The 25,670-nt window shown below is 33.4% G+C and overlaps 3 protein-coding genes across 4 annotated transcripts; all 3 read left to right on the top strand.

Moving 5' to 3' along the window:
• The first annotated feature begins 3,977 nt into the window (after nt 1-3,977).
• Nucleotides 3,978-9,424, top strand: LOC133671340 (probable WRKY transcription factor 3). Its single transcript, XM_062092065.1, has 4 exons — nt 3,978-4,822; nt 5,925-6,655; nt 6,740-6,898; nt 8,836-9,424. The coding sequence occupies exons 1-4, from the start codon at nt 4,373-4,375 to the stop codon at nt 9,116-9,118; spliced, it is 1,623 nt and encodes a 540-aa protein (XP_061948049.1). The 5' UTR covers nt 3,978-4,372; the 3' UTR covers nt 9,119-9,424.
• A 556-nt stretch (nt 9,425-9,980) lies between these two features.
• LOC133670489 (cyclin-dependent kinase C-2 C) lies at nt 9,981-15,949 on the top strand. 2 transcript variants are annotated; one of them, XM_062090991.1, is made up of 9 exons: nt 10,132-11,170; nt 12,293-12,577; nt 12,778-13,095; nt 13,552-13,779; nt 14,041-14,138; nt 14,559-14,664; nt 14,770-15,231; nt 15,354-15,486; nt 15,710-15,949. In XM_062090991.1, exons 1-9 carry the CDS (start codon nt 10,697-10,699, stop codon nt 15,715-15,717), a joined length of 2,112 nt encoding a protein of 703 aa, XP_061946975.1. In that variant the 5' UTR covers nt 10,132-10,696; the 3' UTR covers nt 15,718-15,949. The 2 variants fall into 2 exon arrangements, with proteins under 2 accessions (XP_061946976.1, XP_061946975.1); XM_062090992.1 differs by lacking the exon at nt 15,710-15,949 and having other exon boundaries at nt 9,981-11,170; nt 15,362-15,486.
• Nucleotides 15,950-19,457: 3,508 nt separating this feature from the next.
• On the top strand, nt 19,458-20,217 carry LOC133670797 (CASP-like protein 1C1). The gene is made up of 3 exons (XM_062091405.1): nt 19,458-19,624; nt 19,736-19,838; nt 19,993-20,217. The coding sequence occupies exons 1-3, from the start codon at nt 19,458-19,460 to the stop codon at nt 20,215-20,217; spliced, it is 495 nt and encodes a 164-aa protein (XP_061947389.1).
• The last annotated feature ends 5,453 nt before the right edge of the window (nt 20,218-25,670 follow it).

Genomic DNA, 25,670 nt, shown 5'->3' with positions numbered 1-25,670 from the left:
TGTCACAAGAAACAAGGTCTAAAACATATAATGTAGAAATTCCTATCTTTTAACAATTAATTCATAAAGTCTCCTAGGCATGCCAAACTCATAAAAATAACTTCCAATAAACTCATATAAACTCAAAATACATTAAAAAGTATGGTGTAAAAGGAATAAAACGATATGTATATTTTGCACTTGTCAGTTATAAAGAAATAAGTCTAGTGTAAAAGAGATAAACTAACAAATAAACATCTAAACTTTAGGAACTAATTACAACAATTATAATTTTATTTATTTGTTGAGATTCGATCCACAAATCAAGCTTTGATTGAGCTGCAACATAGATGTCCAAAGTTTCGTAACTTACGAATGAGAGTCTGAAATAATGAGTTACCAAATGGCTTAATGAATATATTTGGTATTTGTTAAAATGAATAAACATGAGTTGTCTTGATTAAACTTGATTGTATTCTTTCACGCATAGTGTGGCTATCAATTTCAATATCTTTCATGCGTTCATGGAATATAAGGTTGGCTGCAATGTATAGAGCAACTTAGCGTATTGGCCCGTGCTTCGCTGCGGATCAATAATAATTTTTTTTTTAAAATGTAAAAATATTTAAGTTGGGTTAAAAGTACGAAATGTATTTGCACCATCACAATCTTCTAATAAAATATTTTATATAGTAGCACCATGAATAGCGCACAACAAAGCAGCGTCTAATACACCGACAACTAATTTTTTTCCCTTTAATTTTTTTTCTTTTAAGATATTTTCAATTTTATTTTTTTCCTCTTTAAATTTTTTGCTTTTCTCATATTTAATTTTTTTCCATACTGTAAAGAGGAAATAAATTGATGTGATTTTTTTTTTATATTGTATAAAAGTTGAGTGATTATAATGTTTTTCATTTAAGGTTGGGTTGAATTTTTTTATTAAAGCATATTTGTTTTTTCTTTGAAAAAATGTTTTGAAAAAAAATTAAATTTTTTTTATTTTTTTCTTTACTTCAAATTAATATTTTTTTGATGTTTTTGTATTATTTTGATGTGATGATATAAAAAATAGATTTTAAAAAGTAAAAAAAATTCTTGGGTTTAGCTGTCTAGCCAAACCCAATAACATTTTGGTCTAGCTGTCAAGCCGAACCCAATGTTTTTGGGTCCGGCTAGGCCTTTTTATCCAATATTATCGGGTCTAGCATTCCCCAGATCCAATGTATTTTGGGTCTATCTCGGTAGCTAAATTCAAGGCTCTCGAGTCTGTTGCTCTATACTCTTTATATTTATTTTATATTTTTTAAAAATTATTATTAACTTTCTACGGTGTGCGGACTAATATATTAGTATGAATCAAATTCTACCACTTTAGAAATAACCTTTTGGTCTCCAAATTGATCTTATTTTTCAATGAATATACTCATCATACCACCGGACATTATCTGGAATTTAGGTTCTTACCTCATAATTATATATAGTTAACATATATCATTGAAATAATGAAAAATAAAAAGTCAAATCAAGAGGCTTAGTGTCAACGATGTAGGGCACCAATTTCTTCAAGTTGTGAGCGTATTTAAAGAGTCACAAGTGACGGTCGTGGAGGGCAACAAGTCAATTTGAAAGAAAGAGAGCTCTCTTTTCGATCTTTATGGTTTTGTCTCATTTTTAAGCTAAGTTGGTGGGAATTTTACACCCTTCTCGAATCCTTACTCCATGGATATTGCTCGAAGATGCATGCTCCTTAGGGCTACAATTTTTTATTTTTATTTTTCGATTATGGGTGTCGACTACTTTTGGCTTCCATAACAAGCGTTCCTTCATCTACTCTACCATGAATATGTAGCCATGCCATTTATAAATTCACCTCCTAGTCAAGTTAATAAGGCTATCTTGTTCTAATTTAAGAAATTTCAAGTAATTAAATCTTTTGGCTCATGAATGAAAAGAAAAGAAAAGAAAAAAAGAAATGATTGCTCTTGACCAATAGATTTAATCTCAAATTTTTTGAAATCTAATTGTATAGATAACCTAATGAAAAAAGCGTTGGGAAACACGAGCCAACCCGTATTTTTTTTAAAAAAATTAAAATATTTTTGATAAAAATTAATTAATTTTTATATGTTTTGAATTGTTCTGATGAGCTGATATTAAAAATAATTTTAAAAAAATAATAAAAAGATATTTTAATATATTTCAAAATAAAAAATACTTTAAAAAATAACTGCAATTATACTCCCAAATAAAAAATATCATATAGAAAGATATTGAAATAACTCCTAGCACCGCATTCTTTAACTAAAGAATGCAATCTAGAAAATAAAACATAAGAAGCTTCATTTATTTTGAAACCAAGTATACTTTTATCCCTCAACTACTATCAAATGATTACCTAATTAACCCCACTATTTAAATTTATGATTAAAAGACTTCTAGATTCTTGTTTTATATGATTCTCACGTAAAAAGTCTTTAAAGTGATGGTTCGTAGGGTAATGTATGTCCAATAAATGAAGGACTCAATTGAAAGTATTTTTGTTTCAGAACTCAATTGGGATTTGAGTGGTAATGATGAACATATCCTTTTATAATTTTCCCTTTAATTTTTTAATCAGAGAATATTTAAGAGTATGTTTATAATTATTTTTTAAAATATTTTTTACTAGTAAATATATTAAAATATTTTTTAAATTTTTAAAAATTTATTTCTAATGCTAGCAGATTAAAATAATTTAAAAAGATATAAAAATTAATTTTAAATATTTTTTTATAAAATAAATTTTAAAAATCACCGAATTCAATTGTCAAATCTAATAATTATTATTTTTTTTTGCTTTCTCACTTGTCAATAATTGCGGCCTTTTAGTTCTCTTTTGTATCATTATTTCAATTTAACCAAACTCAAAACCAAATGTACCTTTTCTTTTCAGCAGACCAACATTTTGCTGTTAAACTCAAAATTCGACTCCTTTGTTAGTTATATCAATTCTTTTTTTTTTTGTTATGCAATATTATCATTTATATTAAATGCGAATAAATGTATGTTTGGTGTTGTTTTATTTAATTGTTTTTTCTTTCAAAATAGTGTTTGATTAATATTTGTTTGCTTTAAAAGCAAAGCAACTCTCACTTTAAAAGAAAATTGCTTTACTTTTAAAAGAAAACGTAATATCTCCTATTTTTTTTTATTAAAAATACAACTGCTTATTATAGGAATTCTTCCTCTAATTAAAATGACAACCTTCCATATTAAAATAATAATAATGTTAGTGTTTTCATTATTAAAACAAAGATACTATTTTTTTTAATAATTTAAACTTCAAAGTAAAATTTTTTTTATAAAATAAAACTTAAATGGACTGATAGTGTATTAAGTGAGAGTTACAAACTATTTTAGAATGTGGTTGCGGTGGCTTTTTAAAATATTTTTTGTGCTGAAATGCATCAAAATAATATTTTTTTAAAATTATTTTTAAGATCAGAGTATTAAAACAATTCAAAACATGATTTGCATCGCATTTTTCAATATAAATTCTTTTGATAAGATGTTTTTTGAAATTATATAGATATAAAATATTTTGCTTCAACAATAAAATTTTTATAAGAAGATTCGGTAATTTTCCTTTTATTTGTTTTGAAGATTCTACAACAAATGGGGTTCTCACTTGCTTTAAAAAGTATGCTTATCATGTCATTACTTGGGTCAACGAAGAGCAGTTAGCCATCTTTTTTTTTTTCAAATAAATAAATAAATAAATAAATTCTATGTCATAGCTTACGAGGATCTCACAAATACTATTTAGAGACATAAACTTAGCTGTTAGTTATGTTTAAGATAGATGATGTTTTTTAAAATGTTTTTATTTAAAAATTTATTAAAATATTATATTTTTATATTTTAAATTTATTTTTGATATTATTAAAAATAAAAGAAATAATTTACAGAATTTGTTTTTATATTTTTATAAAAGTTTTTTTATACTTAGGAACCATTTTGAGGCTTTCCCACGAAGTTTTGCCTGAAAAAAAAAATTACAGGGAAAAGGAGAGAGAGAGAGAGAGATATGGTTTTCAATTCATTTGGGGTCCGTGGACTTTCCACTGAATTTCAAGATAGCACGAAATCCCTCGAAAAGCCGGATAGATAAATACGTGAAAGACACTGAGATTTGTTCTTCTTCTGCTTCATATGGTTCCAGACAAACAGATAGAGACAAGGCTAGAAAGAAAGCAAGAAAGAGTTAGGAGGAGGAGGAAGAAAAGGAGTTCCAGTTCTTGTCAGATTTCACAGGCAATAAAAACCTAAATAGAAATCATACAAGAAAACAAACACTACTCCAATTAGCTGTCTTTCACTCCTCTTTACCAAGAAAAAAAGAAGCAGAAGAATGGCCGAGAAGCAAGAAAACCTCACAACAGCACCAGCACCTGCAAGGCCTTCAATAACTCTTCCACCAAGACCGTCCATGGAGACCCTTTTCACAGGTGGCTTAAGTCCTGGTCCCATGACTCTAGTCTCCAGTTTCTTCGCTGATAGCCCCTACCCTGAATCAGATTACCGTTCTTTCTCCCAACTTCTTGCTGGTGCTATGGCTTCTCCAATTGCCAGCCCTGCTTTTTTCAATGACCATTCAATACCCAACAACAATACTCGTACTGCTACTGCTACTGCTACTGCAACTTCTTCAAAAGATGATGGTTTTAATAGTAATAGCAATCTGGGTTTTAAGCAAAGTAGGCCTATGAATTTGGTAGTGGCTCGCTCTCCGTTGTTTACTGTCCCTCCCGGGTTGAGCCCTTCTGGTTTGCTTAACTCTCCTGGCTTCTTTTCTCCTCAGGTACTTTGTTTTTTATTTTTCCTTTTTCGATCTATGAATTTTCGTGTTTGGCTTATTATAATGGTTCTTTGGTAAGGTGAGGTTGTTGGGAAAATGGTAATTTTCTGATTGGATGATGATGTTCTGTTTGCTTTAATTTTGCGTGTGAGGGTGTTTTTAGCTTGAGTTTATATGTGGTAATTTATAGAAAAGCCTTGATTTTTTTATTTTTATTTTTAAGATTGGGAAATGTTAGCTTATTACTTGGTGCTGCTTGTTTTCTTGGTTCACCTTTCAGGTTTGTTTAAAGAGAGGGATGTTAGTTTATGTGATGGTTGATTTGTAATTGAGGAAGGGGTTACATTTATGAGCTTGAATGATACTGAATTGAATTATTTTCTTATTAGAAGACTTTATTTTGGGATGCAATATAGTTTCAGAATGGAAAGGTTTGTTAGGTGTTTTGATTCTGAAAAAGGATCATTCAAAATTTGTTATTTGTTGCTGGCTAGAACATCTGGACTGAGAAGTAACTAAGTCACTTGATAAAAATCATTTTCTGTTTCATACACTAATGCCTGAAACCAAGCGAACTGTTATCTGTTCCTCATCCAAATTGTGGCCGACACTTCTTTCTATTGCCTTAATCATCAAAGGTCTGATTTCTTGTGGTGTACCTATCATTATTCTCTATGCTCTTTCTCAAATGAGAGTTTTGGTGTAGCATAAGCTTATCTTGGAGTTCGAAATTTTTGGTTGGCTTGGCTAGTTGGGCTGATAGGAAAACATGATCTGGGCTAATAATTTGATTAAAAAAAAAAACCTTGGCAGCCGGATGAGATAATGGTTTACCTGTTCTTTTGGTTGAGCACATAACAGTTATTTGGAAACTTGTGGAGTGATCCACTGGTGCAATCTATATGATGGAATTGAAAATTTCTTGAATTTTTTTTCAAATACCAAATCTAGAACCTTAGAAAGAGATGGGCTTTCCACCATGGATGCTTGTGTGGACATTTTTGCAGTATGGGAGTATATGGCATGCCGCTGATGCTTGCTACATATTACTGCAGCAGTGACCAGTGTTAGGTAATCAAATATTTATACCTCTGTTTCCGTGCAGAGTCCCTTCGGAATGTCCCACCAGCAGGCCTTGGCACAGGTTACAGCTCAAGCTGCATTACTCGCCCAATCTCAAATGCATATGCATGCTCAGTACCAGCCTTCTTCAGTAACAGCACCAACTGAGTTATTGTCACGCCATCCATCCTTTAACCCTGGTGAAGCTTTGCAACAGCAGCAGCAGGTGCCACACTCAACCTCTGACACCCAGAATTCCGTGGTGGAACTGACAGAGTTTTCTCATTCTGAAAGGAAATACCAACCTCCTGCTGCTGTTGATAAACCTACTCATGATGGCTACAACTGGAGAAAATATGGGCAAAAGCCAATTAAGGGTAGTGAATATCCAAGAAGCTACTACAAATGTACACATCTAAATTGTCCAGTCAAAAAGAAGGTTGAGCGTTCTAGTGATGGCCAAATTACCGAGATCATCTACAAAGGCCAGCACAACCATGACCTGCCTCAACCCAACAAGCGTTCAAAAGATGGCAATGATTCAAATGGAAGTGTCCATTTGCAATCTAAGCCTGAAGTTGGTTCACAAGCTCAAGCTGGCAATGCAATCAAGTTGACTGAAACATTACCTGCTCATTCAGTAATTGGGAGGGATCAGGAATCTACTCAAGCAGATCCCTCAGAGCCACCTGGACCCAGTGACAGCGAGGAAGCAGTTGATGCAGCTGTGCAAGAAGAAGAGAGGGGTGATGATGAGCCAAACCCAAAGAGAAGGCAAGTTTAAGATGTTTCACTGTTTAAAATCATGCTTTCTCTTCTTCTGATAATTTTCTGAGAAAATTTATTCTCGGAGTGCAGGCAAGTGGATGTTGTGACATCTGAGGCAACTTTACCTCACAAGACAGTCACAGAACCAAAAATCATTGTTCAAACAAGAAGTGAAGTTGATCTTCTGGATGATGGCTACAGGTGGCGCAAATATGGCCAGAAGGTGGTCAAAGGGAATCCTCATCCAAGGTTGTTATTGCTTTACTTATTTTTGTTTATGTTCTTCTACACTATCCAAGTGTATCCTAGGGGCCTTTCTGTGAGCACAATACTTGCACATTACATTGTATGTGTCAATCCCAGATCCAGCTGCTAGCCCTCTTGTCAATTTAAAATACTCAAAATATTTGGAAGGGTTTTTCATCCCCTCTAGTTGTGTGTGTTTGTTTCTTTTATTATTTGAAAAGGATATAAACTCTAGAACAGGAGAGGGTAATATCTAGTTACGGTTTCACTAAATTTATGTTACTAAAAAGAAATTGAAGAGAGCAAGCAAGCATTTTTTTGCATGAAGTGGCTGTCAAGATCCCATTTGCAGCCCTGTAATTGCAAACCAGGATGTTTACTTTTGCTTTAGAACCATCAGGGAGAAAAAGTTGTGCTTATATTACAATTTTTTTTTTTAAAAAAAAAAAACAAGACCAAAAGAAAATTGGTTTGACATGAGGACCTTAAATCTTCAATTTACAAGCTGTATGCTGATTTTTAAAGTAAAAGGTAAGAGGATGGTGGTTTAAACTTTGGGTTAGAAAATTGAATCAAGTAGCAGATGCAAGAGAGGGAACTGGCTATAAAGATGATCCTTTTGAAGCATAAAGGATGCCATGCTTGAAAATAATGGCTGCTATGGCAATATATAGATGCCACTAGAGGACCCTGTTTTGATGGGTTTTAACACAATGAGAAAATGATATTGTATTAAATAATGATGTTACATAAATGGTGGGGTTTGATACTCAAAACCATGATTGTGACTCAAGCAATTAACTTGGTGGCTAAGTTTGAATTTCAGAAATTGGAAAGAAACCAAGGGAGAATTTTATCTTTCTTTTCTATATGCTTTTCATAACATCCATAGTAGCTTGCAGAACATTGTTTGTCTGGTTCATGACAATTAGTACAATCCTTCAGTTTTTTCAATGCTGATCCTTCTCTATGGAAACTTGCTGATCTGAGTTAGGCTACCTTTCAGCAGATTTTTTTCTAAATGATTTGACTGCATGATTCTTATTTATTTCATTTTGGAAATTAATTTGTTAGTTAAAGCATTAAATCCTTTAGCTTCCATTGTATCAAGATATTCAGGTTTCAGAGAGGGAAAAATTTGAAGTGTAATCAAAGTTGCATTGCATTGTTTTTTTCTCTTATCATGATTGATTGGAGTTAAAACTTGTACAAAGCCGTATTTCTATCACAGGGGTTGCAGTGAAGTTATTTCTGATTTTTATCTGGTTCTGCAAAGAGCCTCTTTTGGTCTTAAATCATGTGCTGTTGTCAATTTTCTCATACAACTGGGCCATACGCCTGTTTCATCTTTTCTGTGGCCGACTTTAGTATTTATGTTTTTGTTTTAGCTCAGAATTTCTTACATTGCTTCATCTTTGATCCCTCTTGGTAATTAATTTGTTAGTGAAAGCATAAAACCCTTTAGTTTTGGCATGAAAATTGTTTTTGGTGTAATTAACCAAGTCTGGGAATTTTTTAGTATACTTCTTTCTTTTTATTTGATACTTTTTATTTGCTTCCTGTGGAAATGTTACGAGTACTTGTGACTTGTGCTAGGGGCTTGGGTGGCACCTCTCTCCAGGTCCTGGCCCAGAGAGAGTTATGTTTACCTTAATATCCTCATTGATATTTTTCTTATATGCCTAAGTTGTTTGTTGCTCTATAATTATCCAAACTCCTACACAATGCCACGTTGATATTATTCTTATAGGATTATGTTGTTCCTTGCTCTAATTCTTTTGAGACCCAGCGCAATGAGATTCCAAGAATCCACCGTGGTTAACTCAGTATAACTGCTCACAGGTGTTGCCTGTGATGATTCAATCAAATCTTGGCATGTTTTCCAAGATACTTCATAACTTTCTGTGAGGACACTACTGATGCATTATTTATGTCCCCAGGAGTTATTACAAATGCACCAGTGCAGGATGCAATGTTCGTAAGCATGTTGAGAGGGCTGCAGCAGATCCCAAAGCTGTCGTAACTACATACGAGGGAAAGCATAACCATGATGTCCCTGCTGCTAGAAACAGCAGCCATAATACAGCCAGCACTAGTGCATCTCAAGTGAAACCTCAAAAGGTGGTGACCGAAAAGCATCCCTTGCACAAAGGAATGGAGTTTGGCAACAATGACCAAAGACCAGTGCTTCTACAGCTGAAAGAAGAAAAAATTGCTGTATAAAATACTCTGCTGATAGCTGCTAGACAATTACGAGGGTAATTCTAGCCAACTAACATGGTACAAAGAGAGACATGGAGAAGAAAATAATTATTTGAAGTTGTGAGAATCCAGCGATAATGGTTTTGTTTCTGTTTTTGTTACATTTTTGGGATAAAATGTAGTGATGATAGTTGCTGCATCTGTTGACCATGTGTCAAGAAATGTACACGATTGATTCTGTAAGTGCTGCTGTATATGATTGATTGTTCACGCCCAAGTGAAGATGAGAATAACTAATGCTTGAAGAGAATTTATCCTTTTTGTGCATACCTTCTCAGTGACCATGCCAAGCTGTTGCCTGACAGTCCCCAAGGGATTATTGCTGCTGCGTTCAAAAGATTCGTCGAAATCTCTACAACTTTAGGACTTGAGATTCACTTGAAAGTATTAGATTCAAACAGTGATGGGTGAGATGGGATTTAGAGACGGAAAGAGCTATTCCTACTTGTGTGTAGCCATCAATGGAAATTTTAAATGGCTGAGATTCCTCCTAATAAAAGTGGAAATCACCTATCCAAATGGAAACCCTTTGGCCCCCTTGCCCTCCTAAAGAAAGCGTTACGTGCATAATCCGCTTCTATATTACAAACCACCGTTTAATTGATTGGTGCAGTGGGCTCTTAACTAATGCACTATTCTGTGCGGGCCAGAGCATGCATCTATGCAAATGTCAAGAAAGAAGAACAAAAACCATCTCTTCAATTTCATCAAAGAACTATCACCCATGAGGGCCATGACCACCAGCTCTCCTGGTGGCTTTTTTTGTATATGTTTGAGGATGGTAAGAGAGAAGAGAAGAGCAAAAGGAGGGGGGAAAGAGCTACCATCCAAAGCCTAATCCATTAACTCTTTCTCAAATTGAAAAAACCTCCCCCGTTTATCTCTAGATTGACCCGGAGAACATGCACACTATAGGAATAGTAATGGTTTTTATTGGTAGCTGTGAATGGGAGAAGTGGGCTGCAACCACTATAGGAAGAGGTCATCCTCACACATCCTTCAACGTCAATGAAAACCTAAACACCAAACCAAAGCAAATAAACTAACAGAAAATAATAACAGAACTACTCCCCCAACCTCAACGGTTACATTTCATCCTCTCTCTCTCTCTCCCTCTCTCTCCCTCTCCCTCTCCCCCTCTTCTTAGTCTTGGTTTCTTTTTCGCAAAACCAAAGCCAACATACATACATGCATGCACTTTCTCTCTTGGAAAAAAGAAAAGGAGAGAAAAGAAAAGAAAAGAAAAAACATGAACCAAATCGGACCCACGACCACAACATTCCTGTCTCTCCCTTTAATCTCGGAGGAGACTCATTTTTTTGACACGTTAACACAGAAATCCTACGCAAATCTCGCAGGTTGCACAACACACAACACTCCTACATTTCCCAAAAATAACAACAAGAACTCTGTTTTCTCTCTGTTTTTCTTCTTTTTTGGATTGATTACTAATGGGGTGCCCTCAAAAGTTTTAATCTTGAGGTAATGTGGTAGTGACCTTCAGAAAATAAACCCATTTTCCCGATCTGGGTCGGGTTAATGGGTTGCATTTACTCCAAAAGGGCGGTGTCTGTGGCCGCTGCCACCCCTGCTAATCTACAACCACCATACACAGCGACTGTTTTTGATCTTGCCTCAGAAAATCCGTCTGGATCATTGGATTTTGAGCAGAATCACTTCAGCAAGGATAAAAAAGATAAAAGCTATAATATTTATAGAAAAAATAGCTTGTCATATAAAAATGGTGGCCATAATGAAGGGGGGGTGATATATGAAGATCAACAACGTCGTCATCATCATCATCAAAGTAGCAATCATGGAAACAATAAAAATTTGAGGAAAAGAGGGAGCTCTGGTAGTGGATCAATTAGTTTCAAATTGGGGTTCTCAAGTAGGAATGTTGGGGTTGAACAGGTTGCTGCTGGATGGCCCTCTTGGCTTAGTGCTGCAGCTGGTGAAGCCATTCATGGTTGGGTGCCTCTAAGAGCTGAAGCTTTTGAGAAATTAGATAAGGTATTTTATAATTCTTGATTTATTTTCATTGTTTTTCAAGGTTTTTATGATGATTATTAATTGATTTGGTTTTAAGTGAAGAAACATAATTGTTGTGGGTTCTTGTAGATTTTTCATGTTCTATTTTTGTTCATTACATCTTATGGTTTCCATAAATCAATTGCATCATGCTTTTGTTTAGTCATTGATCATGAATTTTATTTAGTTTATGTGGTGGCTCTTTACTTGCCCTTTGGTGGAACATCCTTAATCTAGTGCTAGAATATGGCTGGGCCTGGTAGATGGTTTTTGATCAAATTAGTTTGGCCGCGTTGGCGAGTGGGATCAGCTATTCAGCTAGAAGATGAAAGTATATGTAGAATTTTTTATTAAAAAAATTGGTCCAGAGAAGCCAAAGGGTGGTGATGCTTGGCAATGCTCTTTCGAAGGGAAAAAGGGTGTTCATGGAATTGAGAGAGAATTAAAGGTCTCATGCTTCAATTAAAGCATGTGACAAGAAGCTGAGATTGAGAGAATTGGTCAAGTTTAATGGTCTGAGTCCATGCATTATTCTTGATGCTATGGAGATCGAAAGAGAATTATAGGTGATTTGTGCTGTCAGGTAATAAACTTTCTTTAGGTTGACAATTCAAATTGTTTTCCTTTGGCAGCAACCCTGCCTCAAGGTTGAGCCTTGAGGCATATAAGCCTACCAAGTAAGTTATGATATCACTGGACAATAAGATTGTGGGATCAGTTAAGGCATGAACCTCAATTGCTTGAGTAATAAAATAAACTGAGCCTTGAGGAATAAGCTTGGATATGCATCTCTGAGAAGTTACTAGGAGGCACAAGATTATAAGGAGCATGAATAAATGCATATATACACTGCAAATATATTAAGATGCATAATGAATACCAGAAATAGATTTATGATTGAAATACAACTTGAATTTGCACCCGTGCCCAACCTTAAAAGTGGAAAGTCCCTCTGCTATCTATTGTCTGGCGACTAATGTTCCATGTGACGGGTGCTTCACTTTTTCCTTTTTCGATACTTGTGCTAAAATGAGTAATTCAGTTCTTATATTTTGATCATTTTTGTAACTCATAATAGTTATTCACTCTAATCCATGAATTTAGATTGGACAAGGCACTTACAGCAGCGTGTTCCAAGCACGCGATGTTGAAACTGGGAGGATGGTTGCCCTGAAGAAGGTTCGCTTTGACAATTTTAAACCAGAGAGCATTAGATTTATGGCCCGTGAAATAATGATTCTCCGTAGGCTTGACCATCCAAATATTATGAAGTTGGAGGGAATAATTACTTCTCGATTGTCGAGCAGCATTTACCTCGTGTTTGAATACATGGAGCATGATCTTTCTGGACTGTTGTCTTCTCCAGATATCAAGTTCACTGAGTCACAGGTAGGATAGCATTCTATTTATTCATTTCATTTGTGAGGATTTAACCATTTAGGTTATGTTTCAGGATATTATATACAATTGCTCTAACACAAATCAGAGTCATTTCTTCTTAACCATCTTCTTTCTTTCATGACACTGAACATATCCTTATTTTTCTTCATTTAATTGCCTGACAAGTTTAATTTGACACTTCTTTGCAGGTCAAGTGCTATATGAAGCAGCTATTATGTGGAATTGAGCATTTCCATTCACTGGGTATAATGCACCGGGATATCAAAGCATCCAACATTTTGCTAAACAATGAGGGAATTCTGAAAATAGGAGATTTTGGATTGGCCAATGTTCTTAATTCAAGGAACCAGAACCAATTAACAAGTCGTGTGGTGACTTTATGGTATCGTCCCCCTGAACTTTTGATGGGCTCAACAAGTTATGGTGTATCAGTGGACCTGTGGAGTGTGGGCTGTGTATTTGGTGAAATCCTCTTTGGGAAGCCTCTACTCAAGGGGAGAACTGAGGTAATATTTCAATCCTACAGATGTTTTTGTTAAGCAATGCATGAATCTAAAAAATTGCAAAGATATGTAACGAATTCAGTGTCCCTTAGATCTTTTTCTATCTATAACCTCTGGTTCTTCTCATACTAGGCCCTAAAATAACTCCTGAAGTTATATATGCACTGTTGCTTTCTAAATTCCACTGTTCTACACAACTTCAAAAGTTCTGTTTGCCTACCCTTACTAGCATTTGATGAGAATTAGGGTGAAAAAGAAGAAACTGAAAATATTGGAAGTACAAATATGCATGGATATTATCTTTATCAAAAAAGGCAAACACAATTTTCTTGAGTTCAAAATGGAAAAACCAGATATTCAACGTCGATGGATGGCATATTTTCATCTTTTCTTAATTGGTTTACTTCAAAACCTTTTTGGAAGTTCAATATATTTATCATTTTTTTTTTCAACTTGCAGGTTGAACAATTACACAAAATCTTCAAACTTTGTGGCTCTCCTTCTGATGACTTCTGGAAACGATCTAAGCTTTCCAATGCTACCATGTTCAAACCCCAGCATCCTTATGAAAGTTCTCTTCAAGAGAGGTGCAAAGATATTCCAGCAGCTGCTTTGGACCTGATGGAAACTCTTCTTTCCATAGAACCAGAAAAGCGTGGGACTGCCTCCGCTGCCCTTTTGTCGCAGGTTTCCCTAACTAAAACCAATCCTCTAACCCTTCAGTTTCCAGATTGAAGATCTAATTTGAAAAATAATAGTGCCTTTGGCTATTGCAGTTTCTGATGTTTCAGAAGCCTTTGCTTTTCACTTTTGAATGGTGTTCTCCCTATGTTTTTCAGATTTTAGAACTATGAAAACCTTATAGACTGAATCAATTTTACATTTTTTTTGTTCAAAAAATTTTAGTCATTCACCTTTTCTCCTCTTAGATTTCTCCCCCTTTTCCAGTATTTCAGAACAACGCCATATGCATGTGAGCCATCAAGCTTGCCACAGTATCCACCTAACAAAGAAATGGATGCCAAATATCGAGAGGAAGCACGAAGGTATACACTTTGTTACACTTTTGTGTGTGGGTGTGGGTGTGAGTGTGGGGATACAGGCCTTTTGAGTGAAATTGGTCCTCCTTCTGAGTGCTGAGTAAAAATTCTCAATCATGTTGGTTTTGCTTGTATTAAAGTTCCTTTAATTTGTTATGTTAACACTGTGGTACAACATTAACAGTTTAGGAAAGCTGCTTGTGATTTTGTCAATTTTTCTGTTAAATCAGTGACCTGAGAATTTTGATCCTTGATTAGATAGCTAAAATGTAATTCGCATGCTTCAGTCTAAACGCCCAACAGCTTTTAGTTGTATCTGCAACCAAGGAATTATATTTCCATGGGATAAATTCAGCTCTATGAACTATGCGGTTATGTGAACAGGATTTTGATATGTTTGCCACTGAATAACTGTTGTGCCTCCAGGAAAAAGGTTGGTAGTAGAATGCGAGATCCAGGACTCCCAAGAAAACCAAGAAGAGTTCATCGGACATTCCAGGAACAAAACTTCAATAAATTTGCACCAAAGGAGGTCTCTCCTCTCTCTCTCTCTCTCTCTCCCTCTCTCCCTCTCTCTCTCTCTCTCTCTATAGAGAGAAGTGAGCTAGTTCCTGATACTTTGTTTTTGGTTATGCAGGAAGTGAAAGATAACTCTGAATTTGTTCGTTTGGCTAATGATAATAATGCATATGTGAAAGGAAGAAAAGGAGCGAGCAGAGAGCAAAATTTATTTTCTGATACAATCTCAGAGACAGCCCAGGCAACAAAAGGACATTATTCTTTCACGGGACCAGCACAAGTCACAGCATCAAGTGGCTTTGCATGGGCAAAGACACGGAAAGAGGATTCTACATCCACAGTATCTTATGATCCATCTGTCTCATCAAGTCAAATTAGTGCTGAAGATTCATCAAGGTTCAACTTTGCAAACAGCTCCTTTGACTTCACGAACGCAGAGAATGGGAGAAACAATTTCCTTGAGGCTTCTGCCAAGCATGTGATGCAGAAGCAGCATAACCAATCTGATCCCTTTGATTCTCTTAATGCATCTGAGGCATACTATTTTAATGATCTCAACAGAACTGAAGATGCAGTTGTGGTAAGAAGTAATCTGATAATGTGACATCAGCCCGTGAAATGTATTCTCATATTTTAACAATTTTTAGAAATAACTGAGCAATTTCTGGTGTTATGACTAACTGCATTACAATAACCTGGTAGGACCACAGTAAAGAAAGGGAGAAGATTGAATTTTCAGGCCCTTTGTTATTCAGACCAAATAAAATTGAAGAACTCTTGCAAAGGAATGAAAGTCAAATACGTCGAGCAGCTCGAAGAACAAGGTTGGCTACAGGTGAGGATTCTACATCTGTATCTTTTCTAGCAAAGCCTATGCAGTCGGATACTTTGAGAATTAGATTCCTGAGATTATTTTTATCTGCTACAAGTTAGAAATATTTGCATGATGAAGGATCTTGCATATGCTTAGCTCATATAATCCTGAATGCCAAGACTAATTTTCCTCTAAGCTCCAGTGAAGTATGAGTAACTTAAAGATTTTGGTTTTGCTTTTGCAGAAATGTGATGCAAGGATTCTACGATTGGCAAACCATTCGATTCCTTCAAGCAGGCAGTAAATTGTGCAGAACTCCTTGCTAACTCGGGAAAATCATAGGCCTTGTGTCTTTTATAGTGCTTTCTATTACTCTTGAGTTCAAAAGAATTCTTCTTTTTGACGTATTAGTGCTACCTTTGCTTAGGTTTTAACATGTGTTCAAATCCACCAATTCCACAAAAAACAAAGGGGGTTTTGAATTTGTACTGGACCAATCACATATATAATGGAGAGTAGTGCCCTTTTCAACCAAAACAAAGGAAGAAAAAACAAAGAAAAAGCCTTGTCTTATGTACGGTTTATAACACAACAAATGACGCAGAAAAATCAAGCCTCCTGCTGGAGTTGCTCGTATAAGTGATTCATGGAATGTTGGCTTGTAAGGGGAAAAAAGAAGTTAATTGTAGCCCTCCCCCATTACATGATTCTAATAGAGGAAATCAGAGTCATTAGGGTTCTTGCTTCAGAGATGAAAGCCATCAGGTATACTTTATCTTTTCAAGTTTTGAAAGAAGCACCAAATCCAGCAATACCCCCTTGGACTTCAGCATTATATATTGCAGATGTAGAGATATGTTGTGAAGAGACATGAAAAAAGTTAATTACCTCTTTGTTAACCTGTCTTCATTCAACCAATGAAAGATAAGACACATGAGATGAAGATCAAAGCTCTTTTTCTTACACATCCATAGAGGTCAGCCAAGTTAATGAACTTACAAGAGTCTGCGGGAACAAAATGCTTGTTTGATTCTTTTATATATTTATTGGCACAATTAAAGACGGCACGCACATCATCAAGTTAAATTCTTCAGCAAAAATTAATCTCCCCGTTGATTAACTGAAAACTTGTGAATTTTGTTGATGAATCCTCTAAGATTCTATTAAAGTCGTATCACATGTGCAATCTTAGAAGTGACTGGATCACTGGTCACGAGTTTGCCTGCAAAAAAATTTCATATCAAGATTAGAGATTCTCTAATATTTAAGTTATTAAATATAGGAGTAAAATACAGACTAGAAAGTCAGCTGATTATTTTCATATGTTATATATATATATATATATATATATATATATATATATATATATATATATATATATATATATATATATATATATATAAGGGAGTGAAAATGTATTATTTGTGGGATCCTATTGTCCATAAGAAAGTATCAATAAAGATGTGATATTTAAAAAAGATAAAACATAAATGAAAAAAAAAAATAACAGCACTTTAAAAGAGACTACAACAATTCAGGTGAAAAATATTTTAAATCATACTTTTTTTGAATCTATACCAGAGCATGAAGAACAGAAACATATAAATTCTAAAACTTTTAAAGTTTAACAGTCAACTCGTGAAAGAAGACCACTAGCTTGACACTTAGAATATGTTATTCAGAGCAACATTACATATTGTCTTCTAATAGAATATAAAGATCCATCCTTCTTCTATGAAGTTACAAAAGGTACAAATATATTCACGTGGATGGCAACAATACAAGAGGAGATTGAAGCTCTACAAAAAAAAAATCTTGGGATTTTGTTCCTCTACTACAAGAAAGGAAGGCCATCGGCAACAAATAGGTTTACAAGATGAAGCGTGATTGAAATGATCAAGTGAAGTGTTATTGTGCAAAATTGGTGGTAAAAGAATATGCTCAGAAAGAAGTAATAGATTTTAATGAATTATTTTACCCAGTGGTATGACTTACAACAATTAAAATAGTCTTGTCGATGTGTGCTATATTTGATCTTTATTTAGAGTAGTTAAATGTAAAAATTGCATTTCTTTATGAAAAACTTAAAAAAGATGTTTATATGATTCAACCAGAAGGTTTTGCTGAAATAGGCAATGAGAACTTGGTTTACAGATTGAACAAAGCTTTATATGGACTCAAACAGGTGCCTAGGTGTTGATATAAGAGATTTGATTCCATTATAATTAGCCTTGGGTACAACAAAATCATTTCAGACCATTGCATATATTATAAAAGTTTGAAGAAGAAGGTGATTTTATCTTTTTATTGTTGTACATGGATGACATATTAATAGTAGACCCTAACAAAGATCGATTCCATGAATTAAAAGCACAATTGGCTAGTGAGTTTGATGTGAAAGATCTAGAGACTAATAAACAAGATTCTAAAAATGTAAATTCATAGACACGGAAGTAAAAAAAAGAGTTGGCTTTCACAAAATAATTATTTGAAAAAAATTTGATGAGGTTTCAACATGCAAGATTATAAACCAATTTCAATCATACTTTCTGTTAACTTTAAAGTATTCTCAAGTATGTTTCTCAACAACGAAACAAAGAGGATAAAGATGTTTCAAGTAACATATGCATCAACAGTTGAAAGTTTAATGATTAAAAAGTATAAGAAAACAAGAAAAATCACATATAATCATGAAATGTGAAAGACATGATTAAAAATCAAGTCTTCAAGTAGAAAAATGTAAGCCTACCATCCATTTAATATAGCATCCCATTCTAATGGTTAGCACTGAGAGTTGTCTAATATATAATTGATAACTTTAAAAGTGCATCATTTATTGATATGGTAGTGCACCATTTGTCTTCTCTGAAGAGAGGATAGGATGCCCATCCTACTGCTCATGCCTTTCAATGCACCACAATGTCCAAGAAAAAAATACAAAAGTGAACGAGTGGAACTCCAAACAACATTGTGAAGTATTTGTGGGAGCTAGAGAGATTTTTAATTGATATCAAATTATATTATATTAATAGAATGTGGTTATAATTTTCATATTATTTAATAAAATTCTTTTATAATTGCCCGTTTGATACATATAAATTTAGGTGAATCATACAAATTCTTATGTGTTTTAATTTTTATTTTTTCTGTTCTCTTTAATTAGCTGTGTATTTTGTTTTATATGCATCCTAACAGTGTGCCTATTATTATTATTATTATTATTATTATTATTATTATTATTATGTTAAACAGATAAAAACGTTTTTTTTTAATATATTTTCTCAACAGATGCACGCACGCACGCAGGCAGCTCTACGTCTGTGTTTTCACCCTTTGGCTTCCAGCTCAATCCAATAAGACGAAAACAAAAATGGAAAATATGAACCAAATAATAAAAAATCCATATATCATTAAGTTACAGCCGTATGAAAATGTCAAGAAAAGGAAATAGACTGAAATATCTTTGCCCTTCGATCAAGTAAATATATGGGGTGTGTGTATATATACAATTTTTTTGTAGATATACGAAACCCTAGTTTCACCTTCACATTTTACAGAAGGAAGCTGTCTTATTCTCAGAAAGAGAGCGAGAGAGAGAGAGAGAGAGAGAGGCTATTTGCGAGAGCCGTCCCTTCAGTGGTAAGTTGTTTCTTCCCCTAGAGTTTTTTTTTTTTTCTTGTTCTTATTTCTGACGGCATTAACTATGCTGTAGTTATTTAATTACTACTTTTTCTGGCTGATAATCATGTAGGCATATGAACTCATGAGATTTTAACTATTCTCACTAGAATGAAAATAACAAGTTTTACATGCCAATATCATATAATTGGTTGGCTAGCTAGGGTTCCCTCGTCTCATCACTATCTTCAATCTCTGAATTTAAATGAACAACTTTAAAGTTTTAAGTTCAACGAACTTAAAACATATATAATGCCAAGATTTTCCTGATTAATTAAGCGTGTGTGCATGGGAATATATATTTTGCAGTCAAAATGGGTGATGTAGAGACATCACCACTCGTTAAAAAGATTGTTCGAGGTCTCAGAGGCTTAGCTTTCCTTGCCACTATTCTTGCAACTAGTTTCATGGCTGCAAGCCATGAAAGAGCTATCTTCCCTTTCGATTACAAAGCAGACTATACAGATCTTATGCTCTTCAAGTACGTTACAACTATACATATATATCATTTCTAGTTTTCTACTACTTTGTAGTTTGTTTTTGGTCCATGCATGCTCTCTCATCTATATATAAAAAAATCTACGATTTTCAGGGCCTTTCTAGGTGCAAACATTGCCGCAAGCCTTTACAGCTTTTTCTTTGTATGCCTTCCTCCGAAGAGCTTGCTCTGGCGATTGGCTATAGTTCTAGATGTGGTAATTAACACTCTCTTGCATTGTTTCTGATGCATTTTTTTAATTACTTTATTGGCATGAACAAGTATATGTAATTGTTTTTATCTATAATTTAATTGGTCTTTACAGCAGTAATAATTTGTTGGATATTTATATGGTTTTTCTCTCTTGTAAGATCATGTTCGGACTCCTTGTTGCAATGGATTCAGCAGCTATAGCAGCTGCGTATCTGCACAAGCATGGAGATTCTCAGGCACTTTGGCCACCAATCTGCAGCCAAGTGCCCACTTACTGTTATCGCGTAATTTTAGCTATATCCATTGGATTCGGTGGAGTCTTCATGTTCCTGCTGATCATCATCATTTCCATCTCTGTTATCTTAAATCCTCTTCTCGTCTAGTAGACTCATCATCATAACTATCTTCCTTGCATAAATGTACATTTCCTACTAGTAACAATATGGTCTCAGTGACCTCTGACAATGGAACTGTTGGGTTTTTTTCTTCTTTTTTGGAGAATTACTTGTCACGATTATTGCGAGTGCTTCATGTTCTCTTCTCTTGGTACCAATCACCGTTGTAATTCTTTACATATATATATATATAGAGAGAGAGAGGGGGGGGGGGGGGGGTAAGAGAAATACAGTAGCCCAAGCAGCCAAGACATACAATACTGTGAATTGGAAAAGTATTTTTATGAATTTGCTTTTCTTAGAAAAACTAGCAAAGCTTGCCTGGGGGAGTAAAACCATCGTTTACAAGGGATTTATACTGGGTATTAACAAATTAATTAGAGACAAATTAGTTTTTATATATATTTTTTAAAGTATAGTGAAATGATATCGTTATTTTATATCGATAATTTATTTTTTATTTTTTATTTTTTAGTTTTGTAAATAAGTGATGGTGAATCTCTAATAAACTTGTTTTTCTCTTTTTGTAGGATATAATATTGATAATTTATTTTTTATTGTTATTTTTTTGTATGCTTTATTTATTATTTTTATCTTTTTTTTAATTATATTATTAAATTAATCCAACATATTAATCTCAGTCAAGTTAACTTTAATTTTAAATTTTATTTACTTTTTAATAAATATTTGTGTCATTTGAATATTTTTTTATATTAAAAAAATAGCTTAGCTTATAAAGTAGCCCATCTAGCTAGTATAATTCTAAAATAATAAGCTAATCTTAATCAATTTTAAAAATAGAATAAAAAAATTCATTGTATAAAAAATGAATCATATTCATGCATTAGATGAAAAGTTAATTCTTTGGAAACCAGCGGCATCTTGGATTTTGTCAACGTGGCTTCAATTTTTTTTTTTTTCAAAATAAGATAACATATTTTAAAAACATTTTTTTAAAAAAAATAAAGGGTTGTTTTAATCTTATTTAGTAAATTAACACACTTTTTGCCATGTAATATTATAATTGTGATATAATTTGTTGTTGTTATTGTTGTTGTTATTATTATTATTATTATTATTATTATGACAACAAGGCTATTTCAGCCCTAGTGAGTACCATAGCAACGTGGCTTGTCGGTACCAAAAGTCTTGCAAGCAGAAGATGGCTTGTATTTGTAAAAGATGCAAGCAGAAGAGCAGTCTGGAAACCGTGAACATGGCCCTAGGCAGCCTGCTATTGCGCTGCTACTTGCCACCATTAAAATTTTATTATTAGGCCAAGATACTGTAAAAAATATATATATATAATATCATTACTAGAAAATTAACAAACACAAATAAAAATAATGATAGAATATTTTTATCGATATATTGTAATAAATTTTACCAATAAAATATCTCCCGCTATATCTATCGGTAAACATCAATATAAATATTTCATTGATATATAATAGGAGGATAATAGTGGGAAAAGGACTTAAAAAAACAAAAGATACAATGACACGTCATTTATATAGACAGCATTACCAAAGGTATTAATCCATCCATAAATTTATCTCTAATATTTAAGAGAGAGTTAGAACTATAAAATACCAACAGATACACTGACGGAATAAATCTGTTAGTATATTTTATAGAGCTTTTAGACTATTTACTTTTCAATTGCATTGTTTATGTTATCAATTACATACAGAATCATTGACGAATTAAATTCATTGGTATTTTTCCAAGAGCTCTGGAACTGTTCACTTTTCAATGGTAATGTTAATTATTGTTATTTACTGATGAAATTACCGACAAACTGAAAAAATCATTTATAATATTTGGGGGTTTTCTGAAAATTTTTATTAAATTAAATATTACAAGTAAAATCGCCGGCGGATTAAAAATTCACCGGTAATATTTGAGGGTTTTTAAAAAATTATGATTAAATTGAAAATTTAAATTAAATATTACAAAAAAATCACCGACAAAATAGTTAAAAATAATAATATTTAATTATCCGTTGGTAAAAAAACTCAATTAAAACACCAAAATCACTAATTTCATAACAGATGCACCTCCTCTTCTTCTCCTCCTCTTTTGTAAAAAAATCAACATTCCGCTCTTTCTTTCTCTTCTCTCCTCGACTTCTTCTCTTCTCTTCTCCTCCATGCACATGTAAGTCTTCTTCTCTCATCTCCTTTTATCTTTTTAGTTTTTTTTTTTGTTGATTAACATACTTTATGAATTTGTTTTTTCTTTTCTTTTCTTAGCTTCACTCACAATGAAATTAAGGTATGATTTTTCTTTTTTCTTCTTTTTTTTATGTTTTTTTCATTATATTTGTTTTCATAATATAATAAGTGTACTAATGTTGTTGTAAGATTTTTTTTATATATAAGAACAATTTTTTGGTTTTGAAATTCTTCAATTTAACCTTCAATTAGCCTTCAATCTTTAAATTTCTTTCAATTAAACCCCTAATTGCACCAATTTAGATTTTTAAAGTTTCAATTATATCTCTAATCTTCTAATCTTTATAAATTAAGCCTTCATACTTGATTTTTCTTCAATTAAATCCTTGACTAAATCCATAAAACTCATTATAAATTTAATTTAATTAAATCCTTAAACTTAATTGATTCTTTCAATCTTTGCCTAATTAACTTGACTTTTTAACTTAGTTTCTTTTCAATTAAATCTTTAAGTTAATTGAGCAGAACAATTTAATTAAATGGTTAGACTTAACTAATTTTTAATCTACATTTCAACCTCAATTTTTTTTCTTTATTCATCTCATCTTGTCACAATATCTTCTTCTGATATTTTGATCTTTTACAACTTGAAAATTTATTTTTTCATGTCCCAAAAATATTTTGGATTTTAATTTTTTAATTTTATGGGATTTTTTTTTTAAAAAAGAGAAAATATGTATTCATTTATGAAAAAACTTTTAGGGATCTAAAATTAGATTATAAAAGAGTTGATTGGAGATAGTTTAGCTTAACATTTGGTAAGCTGACATGTTCTAATCATATGGCCATATTGGTAATAATATTATGCATGTTGTTATGCTGTCATACATTGCTTCTATATTATTGAAATTAACTATCTTAAACAACTGTTGAACATGCTTGAATTACAATGAAAAATGCTGGCATACATTGGATTGTGATACTGTGAAAAAACCAATGTTTTAAGACCCGGCCGACCCGAGCCTGTGGCCGGGCCGGGTCTAAGCAAAAAACAGGTTGGGAATTGACCCGGCCAGACCCAGTCGACCCGAAGGGTCGACCTGGGACCCGGCCAACCCCGGCTAAGACCCGAGTTTATTAAGGCCAAAACGATAAGAGCAGAGAGACGAATCACGAATGCATTGCAGAGCAGAGAAGTAAGAAGATGACCTAATTAATTTAAAGAATTTGTCAAGCCCATTTCACTCTCAGTCGCAAAGAAAAGCAGATAAGCAGAAGAATCTTGAATCCTTGATCGTTGTTTCAATTCTGAGTATAAGGTTAGATGAGTTTTTAATTGTTTCTTTCTTTTTTGGCCTTTCGCTATCCTCTATTTCATCTTCTTTTCTCTGTTGAAATTGCAGGAGAGTATAACAATGGCATCAATTCTTTCCTCTGTTCAGTCTATTGACCCATCGGTTCTTCCCTCTATTCCCTCTATTGACCCATCAGTTCTTCCCACCGATTGACCCATCAATTCTTCCAATAGGTATGTATCTCTACTCTTTTATTTTTCTGTTCGATTGATCCATCGAGAATACATGTTCTTCCCACTATATTATGATCCTTTATTATTTGTTGGTTCTTTTAGTTCATTTTCAACAGTACTATCATGGATTAAGACTAGCTTTTCTAGATATTAAGGTGAGAGGAACTGATCTTTTATATAAGAATGTAAAGAAGGGAATCGATGATAAGAATCTAAAACAATGAAAAATTCTGAAGTACTCAATTGTAACTGATAGTACGGGACTTCTATTCTTGCTGGTAGACTGGAATCAATGTGTCAACTTCATTGATTTTTGATAAAACAGGTAGTGCAATGTCAGGGGGGAAACTATGATTGTCGGTTTACAAGTATATTTAACCTTTTCAAACCATAGAACCTCAATTTTGATTTTAAGCCAAGAGAAAGAATTTGGCAATGCATTACGTACTTGTCCTGTTGCCATGTCAAGAACTTGAGGAAATTTTGCGAACTGTATGAACATGTTGCATCCTGAATAGAATAATATCAGAATACCTGCCTTCTAGAGCTTCTATGACTGACCAGCAAAAATTAAAGGCCTTTAATTTTCATGATATGTGTTGGCCGATCACCCAGATAGATTATTACAAATTCAGACATCAAGGATTTCTGTGCTTGAAGCATGCCTACTAATTTAGCAATGGCCTGTTTTTCTGACAGAGACTTTTCATGTAATATTTGATGCTTTTCAATGCTCTTAAAATGATTGACATTTCTGCCTTGTTCCTCCGTGATATGAAAAAAAAATTCTTATGAATTCCCCCACTGAAAGATTTTATTTTGGCAGTAGCATGAAATCAGAATTTATGTGAAAAACAAATTCTTATGAATGCCCCTGAAAGATTTTATTTTGGCAGTAGCATGAAATCAGAATTTATGTAAGTGTTAGCATTATAATTAGTTAGTTATGTATTTTTTTGTTATAAGTTTTTTTGGATCGACCCGGGGTTAACTCATTTCACCCGTAACCCAAACACTTGACCGGATCGGGTTTCAAAATTATAGAAAAAACCTCATGTTGAACATGGTTATGGAATTGAAGCTAGCTTCGTTGAGCTTGTATGAAAAGGACATGATTCTATTCCAACAAAACCCAGTTTTCATGGCCTTCACTTCTTCGAATCAACAACAACATAATCATGGCCACATTTAGGCTTGACATATATAATTCAATGAGAAAGTACTCATTTCTATGCAAGTTATTGAATAAAACTTTCAAAACCAACAACAGGTAAGTAAATAATAGTAATTAAATGTTATTTCAAATCAAATTATGTTTATCCTAAATTTTCAAAATTACCTACACTTTCCCTACTACTTACACCTCAAGAATTTGATTAAAGCTGGGTACCCAAATAAATATGAATATCTAAATTCATATAAAAAGATATTACTTTTATGTTAAGAACAATAAATAAGTCGCACTGCACAATGTGATTGAATGTGCTTTAAAGTATAGAAACAAATTTGAAAATTTTTACAAAAATACTTACTCGCACTCCAACGTTTTTGCTTTTATTTTACTAAAACATTGTTATGAATTAATTTTGCAATAAAATCCTGCATTATTAACTCAACTCAAAAATCAAAAGCACTAGAACAAGACTAACGGGGACTGTATCAGGAGATACTTACCTTGCGGCTTTTAGTTTTTCCATTTTTATTAACAAAATCCTAAAAAAATTCAAAAAAAAACG

This window comes from Populus nigra, chromosome 13 (genome assembly GCF_951802175.1).
Source record: "Populus nigra chromosome 13, ddPopNigr1.1, whole genome shotgun sequence".
In the NCBI taxonomy this organism is placed as follows: Eukaryota; Viridiplantae; Streptophyta; class Magnoliopsida; order Malpighiales; family Salicaceae; genus Populus; species Populus nigra.
The sequence above is the reverse complement of the archived record's forward strand: the minus strand, read 5'-3'. Positions and strand labels throughout refer to the sequence as shown.

What these genes read in the sequence shown, in the direction of transcription:
- LOC133671340 (XM_062092065.1), top strand. Translation starts at nt 4,373, where the DNA reads ATGGCCGAGAAGCAAGAAAACCTCACAACAGCACCAGCACCTGCAAGG. An exon ending in CTGGCTTCTTTTCTCCTCAG is followed by an intron (nt 4,823 to 5,924) that starts GTACTTTGTTTT and finishes GTTTCCGTGCAG; the next exon opens with AGTCCCTTCGGAATGTCCCA. An exon ending in GAGCCAAACCCAAAGAGAAG is followed by an intron (nt 6,656 to 6,739) that starts GCAAGTTTAAGA and finishes CTCGGAGTGCAG; the next exon opens with GCAAGTGGATGTTGTGACAT.
- LOC133670489 (XM_062090991.1), top strand. Translation starts at nt 10,697, where the DNA reads ATGGGTTGCATTTACTCCAAAAGGGCGGTGTCTGTGGCCGCTGCCACC. An exon ending in CCGCTGCCCTTTTGTCGCAG is followed by an intron (nt 13,780 to 14,040) that starts GTTTCCCTAACT and finishes CCCCTTTTCCAG; the next exon opens with TATTTCAGAACAACGCCATA. An exon ending in GAACTGAAGATGCAGTTGTG is followed by an intron (nt 15,232 to 15,353) that starts GTAAGAAGTAAT and finishes ATAACCTGGTAG; the next exon opens with GACCACAGTAAAGAAAGGGA.
- LOC133670797 (XM_062091405.1), top strand. Translation starts at nt 19,458, where the DNA reads ATGGGTGATGTAGAGACATCACCACTCGTTAAAAAGATTGTTCGAGGT. An exon ending in ACAGATCTTATGCTCTTCAA is followed by an intron (nt 19,625 to 19,735) that starts GTACGTTACAAC and finishes TACGATTTTCAG; the next exon opens with GGCCTTTCTAGGTGCAAACA. An exon ending in TGGCTATAGTTCTAGATGTG is followed by an intron (nt 19,839 to 19,992) that starts GTAATTAACACT and finishes CTCTCTTGTAAG; the next exon opens with ATCATGTTCGGACTCCTTGT.